At 42.6% G+C, this 23657-nt stretch overlaps 1 protein-coding gene across 1 annotated transcript in view; it reads left to right on the top strand.

Annotated features, from left to right (window-relative positions):
• The window catches only part of TRIM71 (tripartite motif containing 71), a 54034-nt gene extending 31526 nt beyond the window's left edge, over window positions 1-22508 (top strand). Inside the window, 3 exon segments of the mRNA XM_041407883.1 lie at window positions 9322-9489; window positions 18830-18964; window positions 21057-22508. Coding sequence (XP_041263817.1) covers window positions 9322-9489; window positions 18830-18964; window positions 21057-22508 — 1755 coding nt within the window.
• The last annotated feature ends 1149 nt before the right edge of the window (window positions 22509-23657 follow it).

Raw genomic sequence — 23657 nt, 5'->3', positions numbered from 1 at the left:
ACGCCTTTTAAAAAGTATAAAGAGAAGCTTTTAAAAAAATTATGTAGAGATGATGGATGTAATGTTCTTAAAATTACTTTAAATGAATAATCAGTGCAGAGACACATCCCCAAATGATGGATGCTCTTGAACATTAGAGATTAAACATGTTGAGCTGCTGCCTACTTCTGGTTTTATGTTCATGTTACTTCCATGTAAAAACTACTTTATGTAAAACTTACGAATTCTTGAGTACTGTTCTCTGCTAATTGTTTTGACTCTTGGTTCTTCACAGAGGCTTTTCCTCTGTGATTGTCGGTAAGGCCACACAAGCAAGGGGGGAAGCAAGGAGACAGTGAAGCTGGAAAGTGGGCTTAGAATTTCTGCTTTTCTAGTACTTTGTTTTTCAGTGTTCTCCAGCTTCTACAGTTTGATCTATTCCTGTGGTGCTTCAGCTGTGGGAGTTTTCAAATACATGCTTTCAATATTTTTTTTTTCTTGTAGCAAATGAGTTCTAGATGATTTAATTGAAGTATTACATGGTGTGAAAAAGTCCAAACTCATGTTCTGAAGAAATACTTTTCTGTACCAAGATTTCTAGTATTGCTTAAAAAAAAAAGCACAACATCCCCCCTCCACTTCACATGAAATAAAAATTTAAAACAAACAGAAAAACCCCTGAAGTAGAACCTATCACAAAGTTCAATTAGATAAAGCAGAAGTTTATCTGGATAAATGCATTCTTCCTTCTCATACTCAGTTTTTCCCTAGCAGTTGTACATTATGAGTTTAAGACGTCTATCCTGATAGGCTTTCTGAGCCCCCAGAGAAGACCTCTAACAATGTTAATGGGAATCAGTTGCATCAAAGTGAATTTTGTTAGGTAGTGGTGGATTGGCTAGAGACTAGCTGTAGAAGAAAATCAATCCTACTCAAGACCTGTTTGTGTTGGGATCAGGGAAGTCTGTCTGTCAAACTGCACACAACCCATCTGCTTAACATGCTGTTTCTCAATTGGTTTGTCCTCACTATGAGGACTAGCCGCCCTTGAGTGAAATTTGGGAACTTTAGGGTTGGTTGTTTCTCTTCCTGCTCCCTTCCCCCATCAAATCAAAAAAAGAACAAGGTTTGTCTCCAATTAAGAGACAAAACCTTTTGATTTGTTTGCAAGACATAGAATGGCATCCTTGCAGTCATATTTCCATGTGAAGATCAACAGTTGCCAAGGACCTGAATGGAGAAAGTGTTCTCTGCAGTGGTGTGGGAACAGCACTGGTTTGAGGAAAATAAATGGATTTTGAGAGGCGAGGCCTGTACTGATGATAGTCACGGAGCTGGCACAGTGTGTACCCTGGCTCTTAGTCCAGCCCTTTCTGTGCAGAGAAGGAAAATTTTCACAAGCTCTTACACTGAGCTATGCGGGAAAGGGGAGAACACCGTACGTAAGGAGTTTGTAGAGATGGTAGCGTTTGGTTCTGTCTAAAATACAAAACACCTTGTGCAACAGCAAAGTTGTCAACCTGTTGCTGTTTACAGCATCGCTGAAATCATGGCCAAGCTTTGCGTCAGAGCTTGAAGACACTCTGGCTTTCAGACAGCTGAAGAATTTACTGAATCTCAGTGGAGGATTTTCAGGGACACACAGTAGTGCCTTGGACAGATGGGCTTGAAAGTGGAACTGTGTCCTGACCCACTCTCAGCTACCACAGCAGGCTATTAGCTTGCATGCTTGAGCTGTTGAATATTTAGATCCACCCACTGTCCCTTGTGTGCCAAGACCACCCTGCTGCTACTCATGTCATGCAGATTTGGCACAGGAGCTGCATTTAAACAGCTAATGAGTTGCATGTTGAAGCACAGGCTGGTCTCCCCTATTGAAATCCATGAAAGAGCTGTGACTTATCTTGGACCGAGTAATCTACTAGCTACTGATACCATTGCATCTCTCTCTAGACTGGCTACATTACCTGCTTCAGTGTTGAAACAGATGTTGTGACATTTAAACAACAAAATAGTGGGTTTTTTTTTTTTCTTTTTTTAACTCCAAACAACGTATTTAAAAGAAAATTGCTGAATGTCTACTTACCATTACGTAATAATTAAACAGTAGTCCACTGTGGGATAATTACACCTGCATCACCTCAGTATTAACATCAAAAATAATATTAAGCCTTGCTGATCCCTATTTAGGAAGAGTTGGACCAATGAGTTAAGTTGGGAACAAGATGCCCTTTCTAGTCCATCAATAACTGGAATCTCTGAGGTGATGAATTAGGTCAGCTGGCTGAGTTGTCTTGCACCCAAGAGCTTTAGAAAGTTAGCTGATGAGATGGCCAAAGTCCAGTGACTGGTGTGGTGCTCCCTCCGCAATCAGAGTGGATCAATGGGGCCGTAGGGCATCTGGCAGAGGTGTGCCAAGAGAAATGCTTGGAAAGCTGCAGTGCCAGGCGAGTGCCTCGAACCAGAAGCTGCAGTCATCACGTGAAGTTTCGTTTATAAGATTTTAACTTAAAACACAGAGAATGCAATTTCATAGTAGGCTGGAGCCAGCAGATCCTTAAAACAGCTTTGTCAAAGGTGTGATTTCCTGTCTCCTGGCCTGGGTGACAGCCTGTTGTCACACTATTCCAGTGATCAGAGTGAAGTGGAACTTGATTGTCACTTCTACCCCAAATCCATTTAAATTTGCAAATGCTGTTTGTGTTGGCAGAGGCAACTTAAATGGTCTCTGCTCCACTCCCAGCTGGCTATTAATACCTACTGGGTGTTCTAAAAGTGATTAATGTGGCTGTGCGTCTTTCAAAAAACCTGGCTTTTAACCTGGATGGTTTGACTGACTCAGTACTGTCACCACTCTAAAATATGTAGCTGTTTTTACTGGTTTCATGACATCACAGGAGGATTGAAGAAGGTAAACATTAGGAATTTTAAGAGTATAGTAGTCTGTTTGATTTACCAGCCTGTTTAACTCCACTCTGGTTAGATACTGTTCTCTTCCAGTTAGAACTTGAGACGAGAAGATTTACACTGATTTCCAGCTGTGAGGTTGGCAAAGTACCAGATAGTTGTCATCAAATGTCTCTATGCCCTTAATTATGGGTTCTTCCCCTTTCCTTGTGCTGGTCCTACTGATCTTCTGATCCCAGGCTCAGCTGATAAAAATAGTTTATTCAAAAATGAATTTTATGCTTTTGGTAAAGATACCCAGATCTTTTCACTGAGACAGGATCAGTGAAGGGAGGGAGATAGGAGCAGGACGGGAGATTTAGGGCTTCCTCGCAGAGTAGCCATCAGTTTAACTGCGGAGTGAAGTGGCAGCCTTGAGCTGTGTGTGGTTTCACATTTGGGGGTTTTTTTGTGAGCTTCCTTCCCCTTCATGTGCTGGGCCAAGAGATACCTGTGGGGCTGAGAAACAAGGAACAGAACCCACTGGAGCATCTGGGGAAGGAAGGGTATTAACGCCAGTGCTGGAAAAAAGCGTGTGGAATTACAGCTTTATTTTCTATAAACAGACTTGCATGAGCCAAGTCATCTGTTAGCTGGGCTTTTATTATTCCAGGTGGGGTAAGGAAATCAAGGTGAATTTAACAAAAGGGTTGAATGATCCTCTTACACTTGATGAGTTACTAAATGGAGCAAAACCTACCTCTGTTCATCCAAGCAGCAAAGGAAGGTAACAATAAACAAATTTCACTTTTGCCACTTGGTACAGCTATCTGTGCATGCTGCATGCCCTGTGTAGGGCTGCAACACTTCAAAGTGCCCATGCTTCTGGAGAAAATTTGTTATTAGAATACTGAGCTAAGTTCAAGAAGTAATTCTCTTGTCTGCTGTGGAGACCTTCTGGAGTTGGCGTGCCATTTCCCATTGCCACTGTGTGCAGAGAGGAAGATTGGTGTTAAGCCAGTCTCTTCTACACCAGAGCATCAAGTTAAAATACAAGTTCTAGGAGCAATTAGATCATCAGCTGGTATCTCTGAATGCCAAATGTTTAAGGTGTACTTGGAAATTTCTTGTAATTCTGATATGTATCATGTGACTTGCCCATGTCTTCAGTCTTTATATTTAGCACTCAAATTTCAGTTTAAGGCTCCTAAAATACTACTTTCGTCATGGTGTGAATCAAGTTAATTGTCACAAATTGCCATTGAGGTGGAAACTAAGGACCAGTTTTCTACCGAGTAAAAATATAACCTATTTTTGCTTAATCCTGCAACAATTATCTATATCTAGCTCAATACCACTCAGGAGGATTAGTTCATTTGAATACTGTTAAAAAAAAAAAAAAAGATAAAATACAGGGAAGCAGCTTTTTCTTCACAGAGGGAGGGAAGGAAAAAAAAAAAAAAAAAAAAGAGAAGCAAAAAACGACCCCACAGTGTTGAGAAAGTAGACCAAAACTCCTTGGCAAATTGCTTTATACTAAACTTGGTCATCTGAGCCTTACACACTACCCAACAAAGCCACTGGTGTTTGAGCTAGTGACAAGGGAATTTGATAATAAAACACCTTTAGTAATGGAAAACTTTAAACTGACTATAGTAAGATTTTTTTTGAAATCATAAAATCAACCTAAGTTAACTTACAAGTACCATACTGAAACTTTTCCAAAAGGGGAAACCAGGAGGCTACTGTTTTGTCTGTAGACTTCTTTTATTGTTGGTTAAGATTACAGAGTAGCTTTTCAGAGCAGACTTGCATTTTAAAAATAATGTGGCCTTATGTGTTGCTGCTTTGTACAAATTCTTAACGCTGTAGGCTTAAATAATAAAATCCTTGCAAGATACTGAAATGTCATGACAGAAAACAAATTTTTGATGTGATTAGATTCCCCGTGCTTTATTGTCCATTTGCACGCACATGTGCTCTGAAAATGAGAGAAGTGAAGTGTTTGCAAGCTGGGAGGAGAAGGGCACCGAGAGCATTGCTGAAAGAACATTTATTTAAACACAGTGTAAGGATAAGCCTCCTCAGATGCTGTTTCTGCTGAATTCTCCTCTGTCATGGTGCCTACTACATTCCATTGCTTTTGTCTGGGCTTGGTATTTGGGAAATTTTGGTGAGGGCTGGAAGGTGGGGGGGCACGCTGGAAGCTGGTCAGCAGTAAGGAGAGGCGGGCTGGTGTGGGAATTGTGGAGTGGGGTCAGGGTTTAACTTTAGTGGCCATTCATCAGATGATGATTGATTGCTGTGCAGTCCCGGGGGACGTTTAACAACATCTCCGCCCATCCCCCTGCCCCCTTTGAAAGCAGATGGACCAAAAAATGGGGAGAGCGACACCCAGGAATTCCTGCTGTTGTAAAATGTTTTTACGGTGCACTGTACAGCCTTTCCTGAAGCAATCACATTTATGGCCTTGCTGTTGTATTTCTTGGGCTGCTGTGGCTGTAAAAGATGAATAGCCCTGTAACATGGTTCACTGATTCTGTTTAAATTGAAGTAGGCTCCCTTTATTGTTTTGTGTCTAAAATTGTATGCCACCAATTCAGGAAATATTTCCTGTTTGGGAAATAATCAACCCATAGCTGATTTATTTTAAAATAAATCACTTTTAACTATCTCTAAAACTTGTCCCCCCTTCCTTCTGATTTCTCACTCCACTTAAATCTGGTGGAAATTCTAAAATACTAATTAATTGAGTAGAAGAGTTTAGAAAAAAAAGAAGTCAAAGCTCCTAAACTTGCTTATTAATCTTCTTTTTCCATGCTGGATAGGTACTGTAGGGCACCAATTTTTATCTTAAAAATGGTATTTTTACCTAATTACTTAATAATTACTACAGAAAGAAACAATTCATTAAATGCAATTTACACAGATTATAAATTTCTGTGGAAGGAGAAATCTGTCTCTCTGCTTTCATACTTCTTTCCTTGCTGCCCATCAGAGCATTCATGTGGTTTGGAAAAACCCGCAAAGTTTGAAGGTGTTTGCTTATAAACCAGTTTTTCCTATGTTTGGGTAAATAGTGAAATTAACAGGACAATAGTTAACTTACAGCTTGATGGATCTTTTGCCTGTATAATCTCTGCCTCTTCAGATAGGGAGGGGGAAAAATTTTTAGGACTTTGCTATAGGTACTGTTGTGGTTTCTTTTTGGTTTGGTGTTTTTGTTTTTTTTTGGTTGGTTTTTTTTTGAGGTGGTGTGTAATTTGTTTTTTTACTGAGTAAGCTGATGTCCACTAAGGAAGACTTAGTCTGACTCTTCTTCCCTCCTGCTACTTCTGCCCATCCACACTTCAAGACAAGTCTTCTTATTTGTCCTGAGAGGAGCAGGAGTTATTTGTGCTGGAAGGAGCGTTGCAATATCTGAAATGTGGGGAGGCCATCTCACATTGCTGGAACTGGAAGAAGGGGGGCTCTGCCAGTGCCGTGGGTGCACTGTGTGTGCATCAGTTCTGAACTGAGGACACAGCTGTGCATTGTCCTACACCTATCCTCGGTATGATTATCTTTTTTTTTCTTTTTTTTTCCAGGGAGTTGCTTGTTTGGGGGATGGGGGGAAAGGGGAGCTCTGGCTCCCCCCACCCCCCTCTATTTAGAACCAGGCATAGAAACTTAATCTAGCAGTACGTGACCTTTGTGGCCGTGACCTAGGGACTGGGATGTGAGCAGGCTTGAGCTTAACAATAAACTCCTGGCTGTGGCTGTGGCTGCAAGCACAGGCAAGTTGGATGCTGTGCCCAAGCCCCATCAGCCCGGCTGGTACAACCCCCCCTCACTGTTGTGCCCTGCACAGCCAGAGGTTTCCCAGGTTTGTTCTCTGGGAGCGTGCCCCCTTTGCTGGGTGGAGCTGCTGGGTGCCCCTGACAAGTGTGTGTGACACTGGCTGCGGGAGGAGACCTGCCCTTGTACCCCTGCCAGGTTTGGGGCTTCTCTTGGAGTCTTTGTGCCCAGGAAGGAGTTTCTGGGGAGTTGCTAGTTCACCTTGAAGCTGACTCCTTCAGTGCTCTTCTGGTGGCTGGCTGGCTAGTTCCCCTTCCCACAGAGAGCACTAGGGATTGTGCATGTGTGAGTCTCCTCTCTGTGTATTAAGGTGAAGTGTAGTGATGGAGATCAGACCAGTATATTTACTTCATTTTGCCCCAGCTTCCTAACTCTTTTGCTCTCCATTTTTAATCTGTGTTGTTTTTACCTTGTTTTGTTTTGTTTGTTTAAGAAATAAATAAGGCCTTATCAATGGCTCTATATTATTTACCCAAGACCTTCCCCTGCCATGTCCTATGTAACATGACTGTTTCCTAAATGAGAATATGGCTCTTGTCACTCTTCATTCAAAATTCAGGAGTGATGTTTCCCCACTGCATTTTGGTGGGTGGCAAAAGGCAACTGAACAGTTTAAGCTTGGTTTTTTCTTTGGCTTGAACAGCTGTGGATGACTCTTTTACGCAGTGGATGCTGCTACCTTGCAACAGGAGAGGACTGAGCTTTTGCTCCTGGCATTGACTGTTGTGTTGGACTAGTAACAGATTTAACTTGCTTCTGGTCTTCTCTTCATATGGTCACCATTTTCTTTTCAGCTGCTCTGCTTCACTGAGGCCCCAGATCCCTCCTTTATGTTTCTAAAGTATATCAGATTCATATGACTTAACTTGATACCTTGTCTTGATTTTCATTCTCTCTCAACTTCTCTGTTGTTTAAGTGGAGTTATTCAGGAACATGTAATAAACATTCCCTGTAATTTCAGCAGAAAAATTACAGAGCTTCATGTGCAAGTGGACATTGTATACATATTTAGACAACCGCAGTGTAAGGACAAGGATCCCTCTAGTTGAGGAAGATGATGTGTTTGAACAATGCATTTCAGTGCTAAGGCATCTTTTTACTTGGAAAAATGGGAATCTAAGACACTGCTTGAGGATTTAGTGTTTGAACAGAAGTAAACATAAGTCTGTTCCGGTTTCCCTACCACAAAACCTAATTTCAGAAAAAAAGAGGGCAGGTTTTAGTAAAACCTGATATGCACATGAACACACACATACCCCTTTGAGAAATTAATCCATATACCACTTCAGCTGTTGTGCTTATAGGAGCTTAAATTGTCACTTTATGCAGGCCAGGCAATCCAAGGGGGGGAATCACCTGTCCTGTCCTTCCCCTTGCTTTTGAGGGAGAAGGAAAAGGGGATGTAATGCACCATATCTCACGAGCTGTTAGCTGGAGTCGGGAGTGGCTGGATGACAGCTGGGAGAAGACAGGCATATCAAAAACACTTGTCCCATCTTTGTTCTGCTCTTGCTCCTTTCTGTGAGGTAGGCTTCAAATAGCTGCTGGTGGAAAAGTTTGTAGTATGAAACCTCATGCCATTGTACGTTTCCATGGTAATACAGATTTTTTTATTATTACAGTTTAAGAAAAACAGTGTGTGTAGTTAAGAGCAAGACTTGATTATAGAATTTTCTTATGTTGGAGTGTTGTGCTTCTTCATTTGCCTCTTTGTAAAGAAAAACTTGAGAGCCAGTTACTGCTTCCCTCTAAGAAGGCAGGCTTCCATGGAAGTTGCTATTTCTGTGTGTTACTTCCCTCTACTGGATGGAATGGGAGCAGCTACGGCTGATGAATGAATGGATCGAGCTTTCTAGGCTAACATCTTGGTCTAAGTTGTGATTTGAAAATAGGGTTTGGGAGTGCTTTGTGAACAGAACGGGGATTTAGTGGTTACCCACAGGTCACTGTAGCATTCAGACACTCTGATGGGCGTGATAAAGTTCCAGTCTTGTTTTCCAGCTCAAGCATCTCGAAGCATCACTAGCATAGAAAACACTGTCATAGCAAAGGATTTTTGCTTTGTTGATGGAAGTGGCGGGGGGAGTTTTGCCCAATATTGTTGCTGTCCTGAACATAAGGGATTTGCATATTTTGAAGACAGAGGATGGTTCTTGGCATGCATGGTTGGTTTTCCCCTTGTGAGCAGTGGGTGTGCTGCTGTTGCAGCTCTCCAGTGTATTGGTTGTTGAACGGCCCTCTTAAGAGAATTTGGTGTTTGTATTTGCAGGAAAAGTCTTCACCTGAAACTTGCCATAGATGCCATCTCCAATCTGTAAGTGTTGGCAGATGGCTTCCGCTCTTAAGAGGAGCTGATGTGGACACTCTTCCTAGTATTGTATTGCAAAGAAAACAATGACACTTCCATCTAACTGTCAGGGCATGATTTGGAGTTTACTGGGAAGGATAGCTCTTCCTCTTTGGAGAAACTATTGTGAAGTCTTTGCCTATTGCTTCTGCCTCTCACCATCTCCTTTATAGTTGAGCTTTTGGAATTATTTTTTTAAACGCATCCTGGCTCTGTTTTCTTTTAATTTCTTCTTTATGTAGTGAGAATTTTTTTTCTGCCTTTCTTCCAGGTACTGCATTTCTACTGTGATACCTGTTCTGTCCCCATATGTCGGGAATGTACCATGGGACGACATGTGGGTCACAGCTTTATCTACCTCCAAGACGCCCTACAGGACTCCAGGACTCTGACCATTCAGCTCCTGGCAGATGCTCAGCAAGGACGACAGGCTATTCAAGTAAGATACTCCCAACTTGAGCACTTTATTTCCCCCTCCTTCTTCTCCCCCCTCTCCCACCCAGCTTGTCTGTTACAGGGCAAGGTGTCAAGGCAAAAAGTTCTCTGCTTCTGCTGTCAGTCTTCTCACCCCTTCTGTTCTCTCAGATCTCTGACAGAAGTGGCGGTGGAGCTGAAAATAAAGTGCTGTTATGAGTTTTGCATTCTTGCAGCATAATCCTGTCATGTAAATCACAATATATATGAAGCTCTGTACAAATGCACTTGAGTGTGAAGCGTTTCAAGAAAGCTCAGATCTTGTGTGGCAGTGCCAAACCTGGTTTTGTTTTTATGACTGAGACTTTCTTTGAGCACCTTCCTGCATGTGTGGCTTCTAGCAGTCTGCCTACCTTTGACTCTTGTTACATCTTAGCGTTGCCACCAAATACAAAATAATAATCAACTGCTGGATTAGTGTGAAATTCCTTAACCTGCATGTGCAGAGGATCTAGAGCTATCTGACTGTGAGGACCGTTCTGCACACACAGATGCACACTCTGCCTATTAGATTGCTCTACTCAGCTGTGTTTTATAGCACAAACATCAATACCTGCCAAGGGCTGGAAGGAAGGTAGCACAGTGCTTCAAACTAGAGAAGGAATTTTCCTAGGGAATTAAACTGCAGTGATATGTAGATACTTTTGTAGAGTAACACCCAGTGGTAGGTTTAATATTATATTAATAGTAGTTTTGTCTATAGGGAGACTTTGGATGGGGAGACTGCAGTGGGCAGCTTCACTCCACGCCTGTTGCCGTGTAGTTTTGTTAGTGTCATGTCCTAAATTTGACTTTGATATTACAAAACTCAACTCTATATGCTTTAACTACTAAGATTTTATTTTTTTTTAAAGCCAACTTTCGTAGAATGTAATGGATGGGGAGTTAACTTACTTTCTGAATTGGGTGGGCTTTCCTGGCATATGTAAGGTACAAACAATGATTAAAATAACCTAAAGCTCATTGTCCTCCTTCTGCTGCTTGCTTCTAGTAAATGAAGGTATTAAGCTTGTTCTGTGAGACGAGCAACTAATTAGTCTCTCATTAAGTCTTTGCACCAGTGGAATGATAATAGTTTATGTTGATAAAGATAGTAATCAGTTGTTGACATTTTCCTTCACCTTCTGATGTTAACTTGTTACATTGGCACGCAAAAAAACCAAGTTTTTTGGAACTGGATGGCTAACTTTAAACTCCAGCTTCAGGCAGAATCCTGGAAAACATAGCATCTTCCAAGATTTGTTTTAAACTGGGCTGTAAAGCTCTTCAGCAGTGTCCATACTGAAATGCTTTACAAATCCCCAAAATGACAAGAAGGAAGGAATTATACTAGTTTAGAGACCATCACTGAATTTCTCCAGGCTGTCCTAGACAAGGGCTTGCCTGTTAGTAATTAAATTACTGCTTTTGACCTCCAGGGCTCTTAATCATCTAACTGGTACAGCTAAATCATCTAAGGACTGTGTTTTGGAGTAGAAACTAGCAGGAGATCATGGAGCACCACTCTGCTACTATTGCATAAATGCTTTTGTGCCTGATTTTCTTCCCACTGAGTTTACTTTGCTCATTCCTCCCTTATCTTTTTCTGCCTTTTATGCTGAAGACTCCTGCCATTGTGGTGGGCTGATTGTTGCTTGATGGTGCAGGTAAAAGTTCCATGATACTGGCTATGCTCATGTAGCTTGAACAAGCAACTCTACTGAATTTAGCTCATGCAGCTTTGCCCAGGTCTGGCTGTCTTGGAAGTATTAGCTGAGCAGCTTGTGTAAAGACGTAAAATTAACCACGTTTTCAAGAGCTGAGTTGTTTCATTAGTTTAGTGGAGTTCTTAATCTGGACCACTGCACAAAAGAAGAGTAGTGAGCAAACAGAACAGTGATTAGGTTAACAGGATGGAAATCTGCATGTGCAGGAATGGGAAAATTGTTAGCCTAAGCCAGCTACTCCTGAAGCAACATCAGCAGCAACCAGAAGAGCACGTGATGCTGTTAAAAGCAGAGGTGCTCAACTCCAAGTTTCCATGGAGCAGAGCTCTCCTTATTCTTGGGACAATATGGCTGTGAAGCTTTATGTTTATTCCAGGGAGGAGACAGCATGTCAGCATGAGGGACACAAGACTGGAGCTTTAGAGGCTTGAAAAGTAATACGTTGTATTAACACTTCTTAGTGGGACTGATACACACTGCTGTACCATAAACTCTTTCTTAATAGGCTCTGAAAGTGATAGCTCCCCTGGCAGGAGATGTTGAGGATGGATGAGGAGGGGTAGTTGAGAGTAAATGGGAAAAGGTGGAATTTGAAGGGCAGCGTTGCAGGAGAGAGGAAATCAAGCCATGAGTCAACTGGCTGGAGAGTATCTGGTTAAGCAAAGTTGAAGGCTTTTAGGAAGAAATGTTTATTTAAGCTCTTCCTGTGGCTTTGGAGGAAAGATTGTTTTTCAGACTTAAAAAAAAATGCTGTGAGTTGGGATACATTTCAACCTCTTGATCCACTGAAGCCTGATGTAGCCTGTCACTCCAGAAGAGTCCAAACCTCACTTTTCAAGGAAGTTGAAGTCCTCTGTAAGAAAGAGCAAGAAGCTTGCTTTTTTTCCCCCCCTCAGTGATTTTTTTGCAGCAGTGGAAAGCCTTCCATACTTCCTTGTGCTGTGATGGTCCTGGCTTGCATTCCTAAGCCTGTCTCTAACTTGAGAACTTGTGCCTGTGTGATGAACTGATCCAGCTGAAAGGGTAGCTTTTCTGTGGGTTTACTTTTTGGCTGGGTCAGCCCTCTGGCTGGTTCACTGCAGTGCTACAAGGACTGTTGATGGTGCCAGGGAATGAAGCAGCAGCATCCAACTGGGTTGCTGGTAGGACTCTTTCTATTTCAGCAGAAAACTATACTCCTAGCTGGGATACTTTTCCAGCCTTTTCAGAGACTCAGATTGATTCACAGGGTGATATGAAAGCCAAAGTTGACACTGGATAAATGGTGTGGGAGGAATCAGGACCGCTGCCTTTCTATATGTGGGGAGCATGTCCCGCTGCCTTGTTTTACCTCACGAAAGTGCACACTTAGCTGTCTTCTTTCAGAATTTTTTCCAAGGACTAGGTCACAAACTGAACGTAAATCTGTTATGGTGGAAAGATAGATGGCTTCTTCAAAATGTCACCTTCTTAAAATACATCTATACGTGTGTAACTGTATATATATGTATGGATGTATGCATGTAATCTAATGCACTTGCGTAACAGTAAAGCACTGAGCGCTCGTGTTCATTTAGGGTCAATTTCCAGGTGAACATGTCAAAATACATTTTAATCTTTCAGCTCAGATGTCTTAAAGTGTGGGTTTATTGGAAAACAAAATAAATTCTTTCTTAGCTGAGCCTATAATTGGTTTTGCTGGGGTGTTTGACCATGCAAGCCTCTCACTGCTTGGTGAGAGACTGGCCATGTGCAGAACATAGCGGGAGCTGCTCTCTTATCTGTCATGAAAGGCTTAGGAGCTTCCCTCCCAAATTTGTGGGGGAAGTGGTATGAAATAGATTAACACGTTTATGGGGGGTGAGGGGGTACTGTAAGAAATTCAGCTGGCCAGAGGAGGAAGCTGATCTGTTGCCTTGAGCCTCTGCCCTTCGGTGGGAGCTTCCCTGTGGGTTGCCATATGGATCTGTGCTGCTGGGAGGTCGATACCTGAGAAGGATGGCACTGCTGTGCTGCAAGGGATCTTTCTGGGGTTGTCACATTGAGTTAGCTCAGGCAGCCTTGTGCGTGGCTTTGAAGTCAGGCTCGCAGGTTTGAGAATTTTAAATGAAGCTTTGTCAACGAAATGGAGTCAATTGTGCTTTTCTGAAGCTGGGATTTATATCAAGAGGCTGGATTTCTTTGTGCTTTTAGTTGCTGTTTTGTGTGATATTTCAGTGAGTTCCTCAGTGCAGCATATGAGCAGATGGTTATTGGGGAAGATGGATTTGACACGTGTCACTGTCCAAACTACTGTTCTGCATAAAGCTGTAGGCAAAGTGTCTGTTCTTGCAGCACAAACCAAAATGATTGTTTAGTTGTATCTGGCACGAGTTAACCTGGCCTCTAGCCCTCCCTCCATTAAAGCTTCTTTTAAAATTATCTTTGAGAGAAACTTCAAGTGAGGATGTTGTAGTGTTTTACACGCATTAGACTGAAACCTTTAAATTGGTCCAGTTGTTTGTGCTATAGCTGCACCAGTATTACTGCAAATCCTGGTACCTTTCACTGCGATGGTGTAGGATCTTCCAGTCAATTTTTGTAGTGTAAGAACATCAGGAGGATTGTATCCAGTTTTTGATGCTGGAGAAAGCCAACTGTTATGTCCTGGTTGTTTTATCCTGCTTTGACACAGTGATGAGTAACTGTAAAAGTTCAGTGAAACAAGCCCACTGTATCTTAGTGTGCCTTAAGGAACTGAAAACAAACCACTTATGGCTGGAACAGCTTCCATTTGGTGGAAGAGGGCTAACTTGGGATGTACCAAAAAATTTCCTTCAGGATTTTTTGTGTTTAATGTGCTTTTAAAATCCAGACAGGAGTTGGTCAGAGAAGAAGCATCTTAGTTGTTTGTTCCCCTCTGATTAGGGTTAACTTAGTCTTAAATTCCTTAATGGTTAAACTGAAAATCGTCCATACTGAGGTAGGAAAGTGTGTATTTAATATTCTTTATTCAATACCTGTGGTCCATTCAACCCTCAAATACTGAAGAATTCCTCAGTACAACCAAAATTTGCTTTTGAATTTGAATTTTCTCTCCAGAGGTTTGCACCTTCATTGGAAAACTTGAGATTGGGAAACTTAAATGTTGGAATTAATGGCTGAAAAAATATACCTCCCTCCCATCTTTGGATGGATGGAATAAAAAAATCCCAGGGACTTTTTCAAATATGCTAATGCAAGCCAGCGTTGATGAGTTGCAGTAAAGTTGCCATAAGCAGCCTTTATGTGTCTCATGGTGCTGCCACTGTGGTGTGTTTGTTCAACTGGATAAATTCCTGGACTAAATTGGTGTGATCTAACATCGTGGCTCAGCACCTGGATCACCCTGCTGTTTCAGAGACGTGAGGTAGCCTCTTCAAATAACTGTGTGCTGGGTGGACATGCTGATTTGATTATCAGACAGCAGAAACAACTCAGTGAGGGCATCAGCACCTCTGTCATGGCTCTTCAGAGCATAAGCTTTGTAACAGTTTTTCTTTTTCCTGGAGCATTTTATGCTTCTGATTTTTTTTTATTAATTTACTTTTTAATTACCAAAGCAGCACTAGCGAAAACTCGGGAGTCTAGAACATCAAATATCCCATAGGAGTATTTAGGGATACATGAAATCATAGAAATTTTTTTTGTAACTCGAGGTTCCCGTTCCACAGTTCCTGCTGTTCCACAGAAGACAGGAATGTTGCCATTCTGTGGAATGGCAGAACTTGATTTGGGCACCTCTGTAGTCAGCATAGAAGCATGGTCAAGTTGTGCGATGCTGCCCTGCTACTTCTGATTCTTGCAGTTGGTTTCTTCATAGGTTCATGTTGTACCATCAGTTGCTGTAGCCACTGGAGCAAGATCATCACTAGTTTTTCCCTCAGCTGGTGAAATGAAGATAAAGGGGAGCTCACAGAGGTGTCCACCTAAAGGGAGCATTTATAGGGCGCTGAGGTTCTGATACAACTTTTACTCCCTTCAGCTTTTACTCAGAAACGAAATGTGCTGGTAGCAATAGCTAGTGATGGATGTCTGCATTGCTTTCCTCCATGCAAACACGTTTGTCTGCCTCACTGGAAGCTCTGTGTCCAGTGTCCTTGTGTGGTGGCCCCCTGGAACATGTCACCTGCACAAAGGACTGCTGCTCTTGAGGAATTGGAAGTACCAGTTTCAACTGTAACGTTTACAATACACTGCAAATCAGTGTTTTTCTTGTTTTTACTTGTTTTTAACAAACACAAGGCACTGGTGACTTCTCTAATAGAATGGGGAGTGGTGTTGGCCATCTTTAGAGCCCTGAGAAGCCACAGGTGGAGACGTACAGCTGCAAATAGATTATTTACTTTATTGGCCAACAGCAGGAAACAGAACAGTTGCTTTCCATCTCACATTCAGTAACCCAGAACAATTCTTGGATAAACACAGGCCTTGTCTTCTGTCTCCCAAGTGTGTGAACTGATTGACCATCTAATTCACTAGTACTGGAAAGATTGACATACCATGAGGAGAGAGCCTGATAAAAGCTATTTTTCTTTACAAGTATTGGTTGTTAAAACGATTGTGTGGTGTCTGACCAGAACAAGAAACACTGCTGCTTAACGTGCTTCCTAAAAAGTTGACCTCTCCAAGACAAGTTCAGCACAGAAAATGCCTGCAGAACAGTAGGAGTGAGTTTTCATGGCAGAACTCTGACATCTTACAGTAATCAAAGTGAACAAGGGATTTCCATGTGAGGAAGACTCCCAAAAGTTGTACTTAATGCTCTTGGCTTTTGATTCAGATATAGTTAACTTGCTATTGCTGTTCCCCCTCATCATACCTCTGCATATTCAGTGCTGGTCAGCCTTCCTAGGCTGTTGTAGCTTATTTGGGCAGAGTGCAGAACCCTCTGATTTTACCAAAACTTTACCAATATCCTGGATGATACTGGAATCTTCGCATTTTGGGCATCCCCCGCTGATCTGAGCTGTTCATACGTGGGCAAGTAAAAATAAATCCAGATGATGACATGAGTAGTTGGCAGGCAACTGGTTGTGCATAACTGGTTCCTATAGCTGAAAGATCCCAGCATCCACAGGGAATACTACTGCTCCTGCTGTGGTGGAGTTCTTGAAAAGTGGACTCTGGTTTTAGTGGGGATTAATGAGGGAAGTTGGGATTGCTCTTATCCCTAAGGTGTAATAAGGGATGCATATATATAGATCATAGCTCTAAATGGGTACTGAGTACCAAAAGCAAAAATAAGTAAATCAAGATTTTTATGCTTTCACAGACATCATTGTTAAAATTGAAATAAGAGTGGATAGTTTCCCTGACACATCTCAAGGTGATACCGCTTTCTCTTTGCAAAAGAAGGAAGGTGTTTTGCTGTATTTGATGGGAACCCAGGTCTGTTTTGGAAGAAATTCATGCTTTTCCCCTGCTGTAGGGCAGCTTCTGTATTTGAATGGCAGAGAGAAGGTGATAGAGGCACAGTGTTCTTACGTGTGGCCCCTCCTAGCTGGGTCTGAGGCCTCCTGGCTTTTATTGAAGTCTCAGTGCATGGCCAGTTGTGACTTCATGTCTACTTTGCTAAATGTTGCAATGAAATTTTCATTTTTTGTCGAATTTGTCTGCCAGAAGCTTTGTAAGAGGGCAGGTCAGCCTCCAGTGGGACTGGGGATATGTAGGCTGTCTATGAGTTTGAAGACATTCCCTGTTAAAACTGTAGTGAAGGTGGCTCTGGGAGTTGATGAAGGAGGAAGAGCTGAAAGACCTGTTCCTCCTGCTGAGCCCTGGGCTGCAGGCTGGCTGTCAAGTAGCACTCCTGGTTTCCCCTGACAGTTTGCAGGAGAATTCTTTTGAGTAAAGCTAGAAATGTTGTCTTGTCTGATTTTGTCAGGATTGTGTTCAACTTGTCTCCAGAGAGCAATCACCTGGCCAAGTTAGTCTTCCTTTTTCTTCCTGAAAAGGATCTCTTATGTGACCTGGAAGAATAAGTCTAGTTCAGCCTAGTTGTTTTAAAATAACTTCCCTGGAATGAAAAATGTCCAAGTAATGCTATATTTAAGTTTTTGTGTTTTAGCATTCCAGTTGTTGGCATAAGCTAGATGCTGCTGAACTGAGAGTTCAAAAATACTAACAACTATTCATTGAAATATGGCAATGTGTACTGTCAATACTAACAACAAAAATACTAACTAAATACTAACAATTGTTCAATTGTTATTGACTGTTATTAATACTAACAATTGTACTGTCTGATGTCCTAGATGATGCTGGATCACATTGAATAGTTCATAGATTGTTGCAACAGGTGCTTCCTAGATTGGTGTATGCTCATACGTGCAAATAAAATGAGGGTATCTTCCTGAAAGTTCTGAACGTATGGTAAAAGCCTTTAAATTCCATTTAAGCTTTGGTGTATGCTCATACGTGCAAATACAATGAGGGTATCTTCCTGAAAGTTCTGAATTCCATTTAAGCGGATTTCAATGACCCTGCATTTCTGGGGAGAAAGAAGTGTTTCCTAATGTTCAGAGGGAACCTCTGTTTCAGTTTGTGCCCGGTGGCTCAGGTCCTGTCACAGGACACCACTGGAAAGAGCCCAGCTCTGCCCTCTCAGTGCCCTCCCTTCAAGTGTATGTATGCTTGTAAGAACCCCCCTCTTTTTTAGGCTGAATACCTTCACAGGCCATCATCTTGTTCTAGAATTTTGTAACTAATAAGTTACAGGGTTACAGGCTCATCTGCTGGTTCACTGTATGACAAAGGTGTTAAAAAAGGTGTTAGCCACTGCTGTTGAACCTGTTCCATTGGGAATTGTGATCCTTCAGATTTGCCTGGGCTTTGTTATTATGCCCCTTTCTGTAATATTTTGTGAAACTTGGGAGTAGTTTAGGAAGGATTTTTTGAGGAAACCATTTTTAATTTGATGGGGGGGAAGAGCCAGTGCTTGTTCTGGGTGCATTCTGCAGAATACTACTGCAGGATGTTTTTAAAATGCTAACATTGCAAGGTTATATTAGAAATAATTTGAATATTAGAAATAATTTACACCTCTACCCAAGGTGTGAATAACTATATGGATACTTTTTACTGATAACCATTTGTTCTTTGTTTTTTCTTTTAAAATTTATTATCTCCATACTCTTATAGTAGTATTTCTGTGCAGGTAAAATCCATAGGTAACACAGTCTGTTCCCTATGGTGTCATTTTTTTACTAGAAGCAGACCCATCACACAACAGCAGTCTGAACCATTTTGAGGGGTAGGAAAACTGGGTTTTCTACATGGAAAAAAACATGAGTGTGAAGTTCTGTGCAAGTCTCTCGTTCACCATATTAGCTGCTTGCTGCAATTGCACAGGGAATTTAGTGCTGTGGTGCAAGGCACAATGAAGGTGTAAACTGCATGTAATGGATGTATTTAAACCATCCTGACAGAGTTTAGGCTGCAGTGTATGAAATGGGTGGAGAAGGCCTAGTAAGAAACTGAGAGTCGTCACTTTATGCCTTTACCTGAAGGCGTAGCATGTAGTGTAAAATGTAAGCAGCAGTGCTCTGATGTATTTCTAATTGGTTTGGTCAAGCCCTAAGTGTGTGTCTTTTTTCTCCCCAGCTGAGTATTGAACAGGCCCAGGCTGTGGCAGAGCAAGTCGAGATGAAAGCGAAGGTGGTACAGTCTGAAGTCAAAGTCGTGACCACCAGACACAAGAAGGCCTTAGAAGAGCGCGAGTGTGAGCTGCTCTGGAAGGTATGCACCCTTACACTTCGGGTTTGTACTGCTGACAGGTGCTTCTCAAACTGAAAATTACTCAAAACTACCACACAGCCAGATTCTGACATCCAAGGAGAGCTGCCGGTTTCCCTATCCGGAGCCGCTGGTGGGGTTTTGCGGGAGCAGCACAGCCCCACGCGCGGGCTGGGCGCTCCCTCTGCTGGCCCCGCCGCTGCCCCGGAGGAGATCCCCTCTGAACAGTGTCTTCAAAATGCCTTTAATGGGCTGCTCTAGAAGTGGGTACATAGTGTAATTGGTTTTCTGATCCACTCCTCATAAAGGACAGGAGCAAAGCTGCATATCCTATCCTGTCCTTTTTTGTTTTTGGAGAGGCTAGTAAAAGTTCTGTGAGACTAACTTTCACTGTCCCCATCCTTAAAAACCTTTACTGTCAATCAAGTCATCCTCCCTCTAAGTAATTTTTTAAACTAGTATAAGAAAAGAGTATCTACACAATTCTGAACTGATGGGCTCATTTCAGCTCAACAGTGGATGTGTGGTAGGTATTTTGGGAAGAGGAGAGGAAGTAACAGGCAAGTTTCTTTTTCCAGAGGAGTAATTCAGTGGTCATGGTCCCCTGCAAGAGAAGCTTTGTTTTGTAAGTGTCAATAGCAAGATTAAAATTGCACTTTATATAGTTAGTGTACTTTGAATGCTGCTTTTTTGAGGTTTTGGATTGAGGGCTTTGGATGAGTTCACTTTTCACTGTTAACCTTCTGAAGGAAGCTTGGCAGCTTTATCTTTTAAGGTATTCCTAGTAGGGGAGGAGTAAGATCTGCCTCTGAGCTCTTTTTATCCCACTGTGCTGTACAAGTGCACTTTGTTGGAATATCTGCACTGAGAGCAAGTTCTCTTCAAGTCGGAAAACATTCTTTTTAGGAAACATGGTGGTAGTAAATGATTTTAGCAAAACAAACTCAGTATATCAAGCTCTTGTATCAAGCATGCTAATAAACAATTTTGTGTACCAGGGCTGAATCTAAGGATTAAGCTGAGACCTAAAATCTGTAATTTGACTTGGATAACTATTGGAAGAAGCGTCTCCAAAATTTTTTTACAGCTTATTTGTACATATGTTATCTAGTCAGTGTCTAACCAAAGAGTCTTCAGACACTGAGTCTTCCTTCACTAAAACACATTCCAGATAGTTCTGAGGGCAAGCAAGTATTCAGACATCAGGAAATGTACTTTTGCAACAATAAAAACAAAGACATGTTACATTAGTTTTACAAAGCAGGTGTCTTCGCCAGATGGTCCAAAGTGGTTTTTCACAAGTAGGGGCAGACACAGGCTTATATAGTTGAGTTACAAAACAGGCATTTTTGCACTAACTTCAGTCCCTCAAGCAGGGACTGGCAGCAACCTTCTGCGTTATTTGAAGTGACATTCACAAAACATCCTGTTTTAAAGCACAAGCTTAGCATGACTGCCAGTATTTACAAGAAAATATTAAAATAATTGGACCCTAAAAATCCCTGTAGATAGATGTCTGGTATTATCCAGTCACATGAAAAGAGTTCTGGCAGGCAGGGGAATGTCAGGAGCCCACGTGCGTTAGCTGATGCTGACTCCCAGCCTGAACTCCATGGGGCAACCTGCTTTATGAAATTGGTCTCAGTTGTGGTTAGTGAAACCTCAGCCTCTGCTCTTCTGGAGAGGCAGCAATAACTTCTGTCCTCTCTGGGGGCTGAATGAGATGTGCCTTTGGATGATCTGTCAAGTACCTTGCAACTAGAAAACAGAATAGCATTTGAGGAAGCAAATAATTACTAGTAAGCAGGTGATTCTTGCTTTCAAATGTCACTCTGATGAAGCACATCTGCAGAGTAGGAATGTATGGTGTTGCCTGGAGGGTAGGAGAGACTAATAATCCTAAATTTGGATAAGTAATTAGTTTTCCTTGTTTCTTCTTGTCTAGATTGTGATTTTTAGAGGTTTGTTCTGCAGCTGTTTGTCAGCATGCTATTACAACTGTCCAACTGGCTTTTATGTAAAAGGAGACAGAAGGAAATCTGTGTTCAGTCTTTCCTGATGCAAGTGTGCTTTTGTCTCCCCCATTTCCCACAAGGTGGAAAAGATTCGCCAAGTCAAGGCCAAGTCACTTTACTTGCAAGTTGAAAAGTTGCGTCAGAACCTAAACAAGCTGGATAACACCATTAGTGCTGTTCAGCAGGTCCTGGAGGAGGGTCGTACCATGGATATTCTTCTGGCTCGGGACCGCATGCTGGCTCAGGTGCAGGAGCTGAAGAACGTCAGAGGCCTTCTCCAGCCACAGGAAGACGACAGGATCATGTTCACCCCCCCTGACCAGGCATTGTACATGGCCATTAAATCCATGGGCTTTGTCAGCAGCGGGGCTTTTGCTCCCTTGACCAAAGCCACGGGGGAAGGTCTCAAGCGGGCGCTGCAGGGCAAGTTGGCCTCGTTCACCGTGATCGGCTATGACCACGACGGGGAGCCTCGCCTTTCCGGGGGTGACATGATCTCTGCCGTGGTCATGGGCCCAGATGGAAACCTTTTCGGGGCGGACGTCAGCGATCAGCAGAACGGGACCTACCTGGTCAGCTACCGTCCCCAGCTGGAGGGAGAGCACCTGGTGTCCGTGATGATGTGCAACCAACACATTGAGAACAGCCCCTTCAAAGTGATGGTGAAGTCCGGGCGCAGCTACATCGGCATCGGGCTGCCAGGGCTGTCCTTCGGCAGCGAGGGAGACAGCGACGGCAAGCTCTGCCGCCCCTGGGGGGTCAGCGTCGACAAAGAAGGCTTCATCATCGTCGCCGACCGCAGCAACAACCGCATCCAGGTGTTCAAGCCGTGCGGGACCTTCCATCACAAGTTTGGCACGCTGGGCTCCCGGCCGGGCCAGTTCGATCGCCCCGCCGGCGTGGCCTGTGACGTTTCGCGTAGGATCGTCGTGGCCGACAAGGACAATCATCGCATCCAGATCTTCACGTTCGAGGGGCAGTTCATTCTGAAGTTCGGGGAGAAAGGAACAAAGAACGGGCAGTTCAATTACCCGTGGGATGTGGCCGTCAACGCAGAGGGCAAGATCCTGGTCTCCGACACGAGGAACCATCGCGTTCAGCTGTTCGGGCCCGACGGCGTGTTCCTTAACAAGTACGGCTTCGAAGGGGTACTCTGGAAGCACTTTGATTCCCCCAGAGGTGTGACGTTCAATCACGAGGGCCACTTGGTAGTGACGGACTTCAACAACCATCGCCTCTTGGTCATCCATCCGGATTGCCAGTCGGCGCGCTTCCTGGGCTCCGAGGGCACCGGCAACGGGCAGTTCCTGCGCCCGCAGGGAGTGGCGGTGGATCAGGAAGGACGCATCATCGTGGCCGACTCCAGGAACCACCGGGTGCAGATATTCGAGTCCAATGGTAGCTTTTTATGCAAGTTTGGCACTCAGGGAAGCGGCTTTGGCCAGATGGACCGTCCTTCAGGTATCGCTGTCACCCCTGATGGCATGATCGTTGTGGTCGACTTTGGAAACAATCGAATTCTCGTCTTCTAATCTGTGTTTGAATTAGGAAGAAACTGTCTCAGGGAAATTCTTCTAAGAGAAAATGAAAAAATACAACGTTAATTCAAACCTACCTCATCTTTAATTTTTTTACAGATGAATGTACTTATCTTTTCTGCAGGGAGTGAGCCTGTAAAATTGAATTCTATCTACCTCATTGTCCTCCCTTCCCTCCCTGATTTCTCGCCCCCTTCCCATCCCCACATACTCATAGTTCAGAACGTTTTACCTCTTTCCCCCGATGGGGTTTCATGCACAAACAAGAATTGCTGTGCACATTAGGTGGTTTGTGTGGTGAGTTCTGTTAGACTAAGCCAAGAAAGGCGCTATGTAACTTCTTAAATGGAGAAAATGGTAGTAGATGTTTGTAGAGAATTTGTGTTCTTGACCATTCTGCAGTTCTGTGGGTGGGGACATGGGAGGGAGGGACATTTGTTGTTGTTGTTGGTTTTGTTTTGTTTTTTGTTTATTTTTTTTTTCATTGCTGCTGCAGCAGAGAACTTTTTCCTGTTCTCCTTTTTATACCTCAGTGTATTTGATTTACTGGCGAGCACAGCATCTTGTTCCCAGACCACTTTGAACGTTTTATGAAAGTGAGTGAGATTCACTTGCCAGGAAGAGCAAGTTTGTATCTTTTTTGGCATTTCTGTGTATTTTTTTACTGAAACACAGTAATTTAACAGCACAAAGTGAAGCTGATGAAAATGCACAAAAATTCTTTAAGTTTAAACCAAATTGTTCATTTTAGTGGCTTAGTGCGGTCATTGTAAAGTTTAGATAAAAGGCAAGGCTTCCTTTAGTCTATCCTGTTATTGAGAATTTCATTTTTACCTCTTTTCACCTTAAAGCTAAATTAGTTTGAAAAAAGCTACTGTTTCTTTCTATCAGTGCCCCTAATCTAGGTAACAGAAGAGGTTAGACGGAGCATTGAAACAGGGAAAAATCAAACCCTTTTGATTTACTTTCTTGTGAAATGACTTAGCATTTTTTTGCCCCTTCCCATAGAGAAACCTTAAGGGAATAATGTTTGAATTTGTTAGAAGTGGTACCTTTTTCCAAAAGTAAGAAATAAGCACAGCTTTGGAGATTCAGGGTGTGATTTGGAGAAGTCAAAAGTTGTTTTGTTTTGGGGTTTTTTGT

This window comes from Onychostruthus taczanowskii, unplaced genomic scaffold (genome assembly GCF_017590055.1).
Source record: "Onychostruthus taczanowskii isolate IOZ18803 unplaced genomic scaffold, ASM1759005v1 scaffold28, whole genome shotgun sequence".
Taxonomy (NCBI): domain Eukaryota; kingdom Metazoa; phylum Chordata; class Aves; order Passeriformes; family Passeridae; genus Onychostruthus; species Onychostruthus taczanowskii.
Note: the sequence above shows the minus strand (reverse complement) of the source record. Positions and strands in the feature narration are given on the sequence as shown.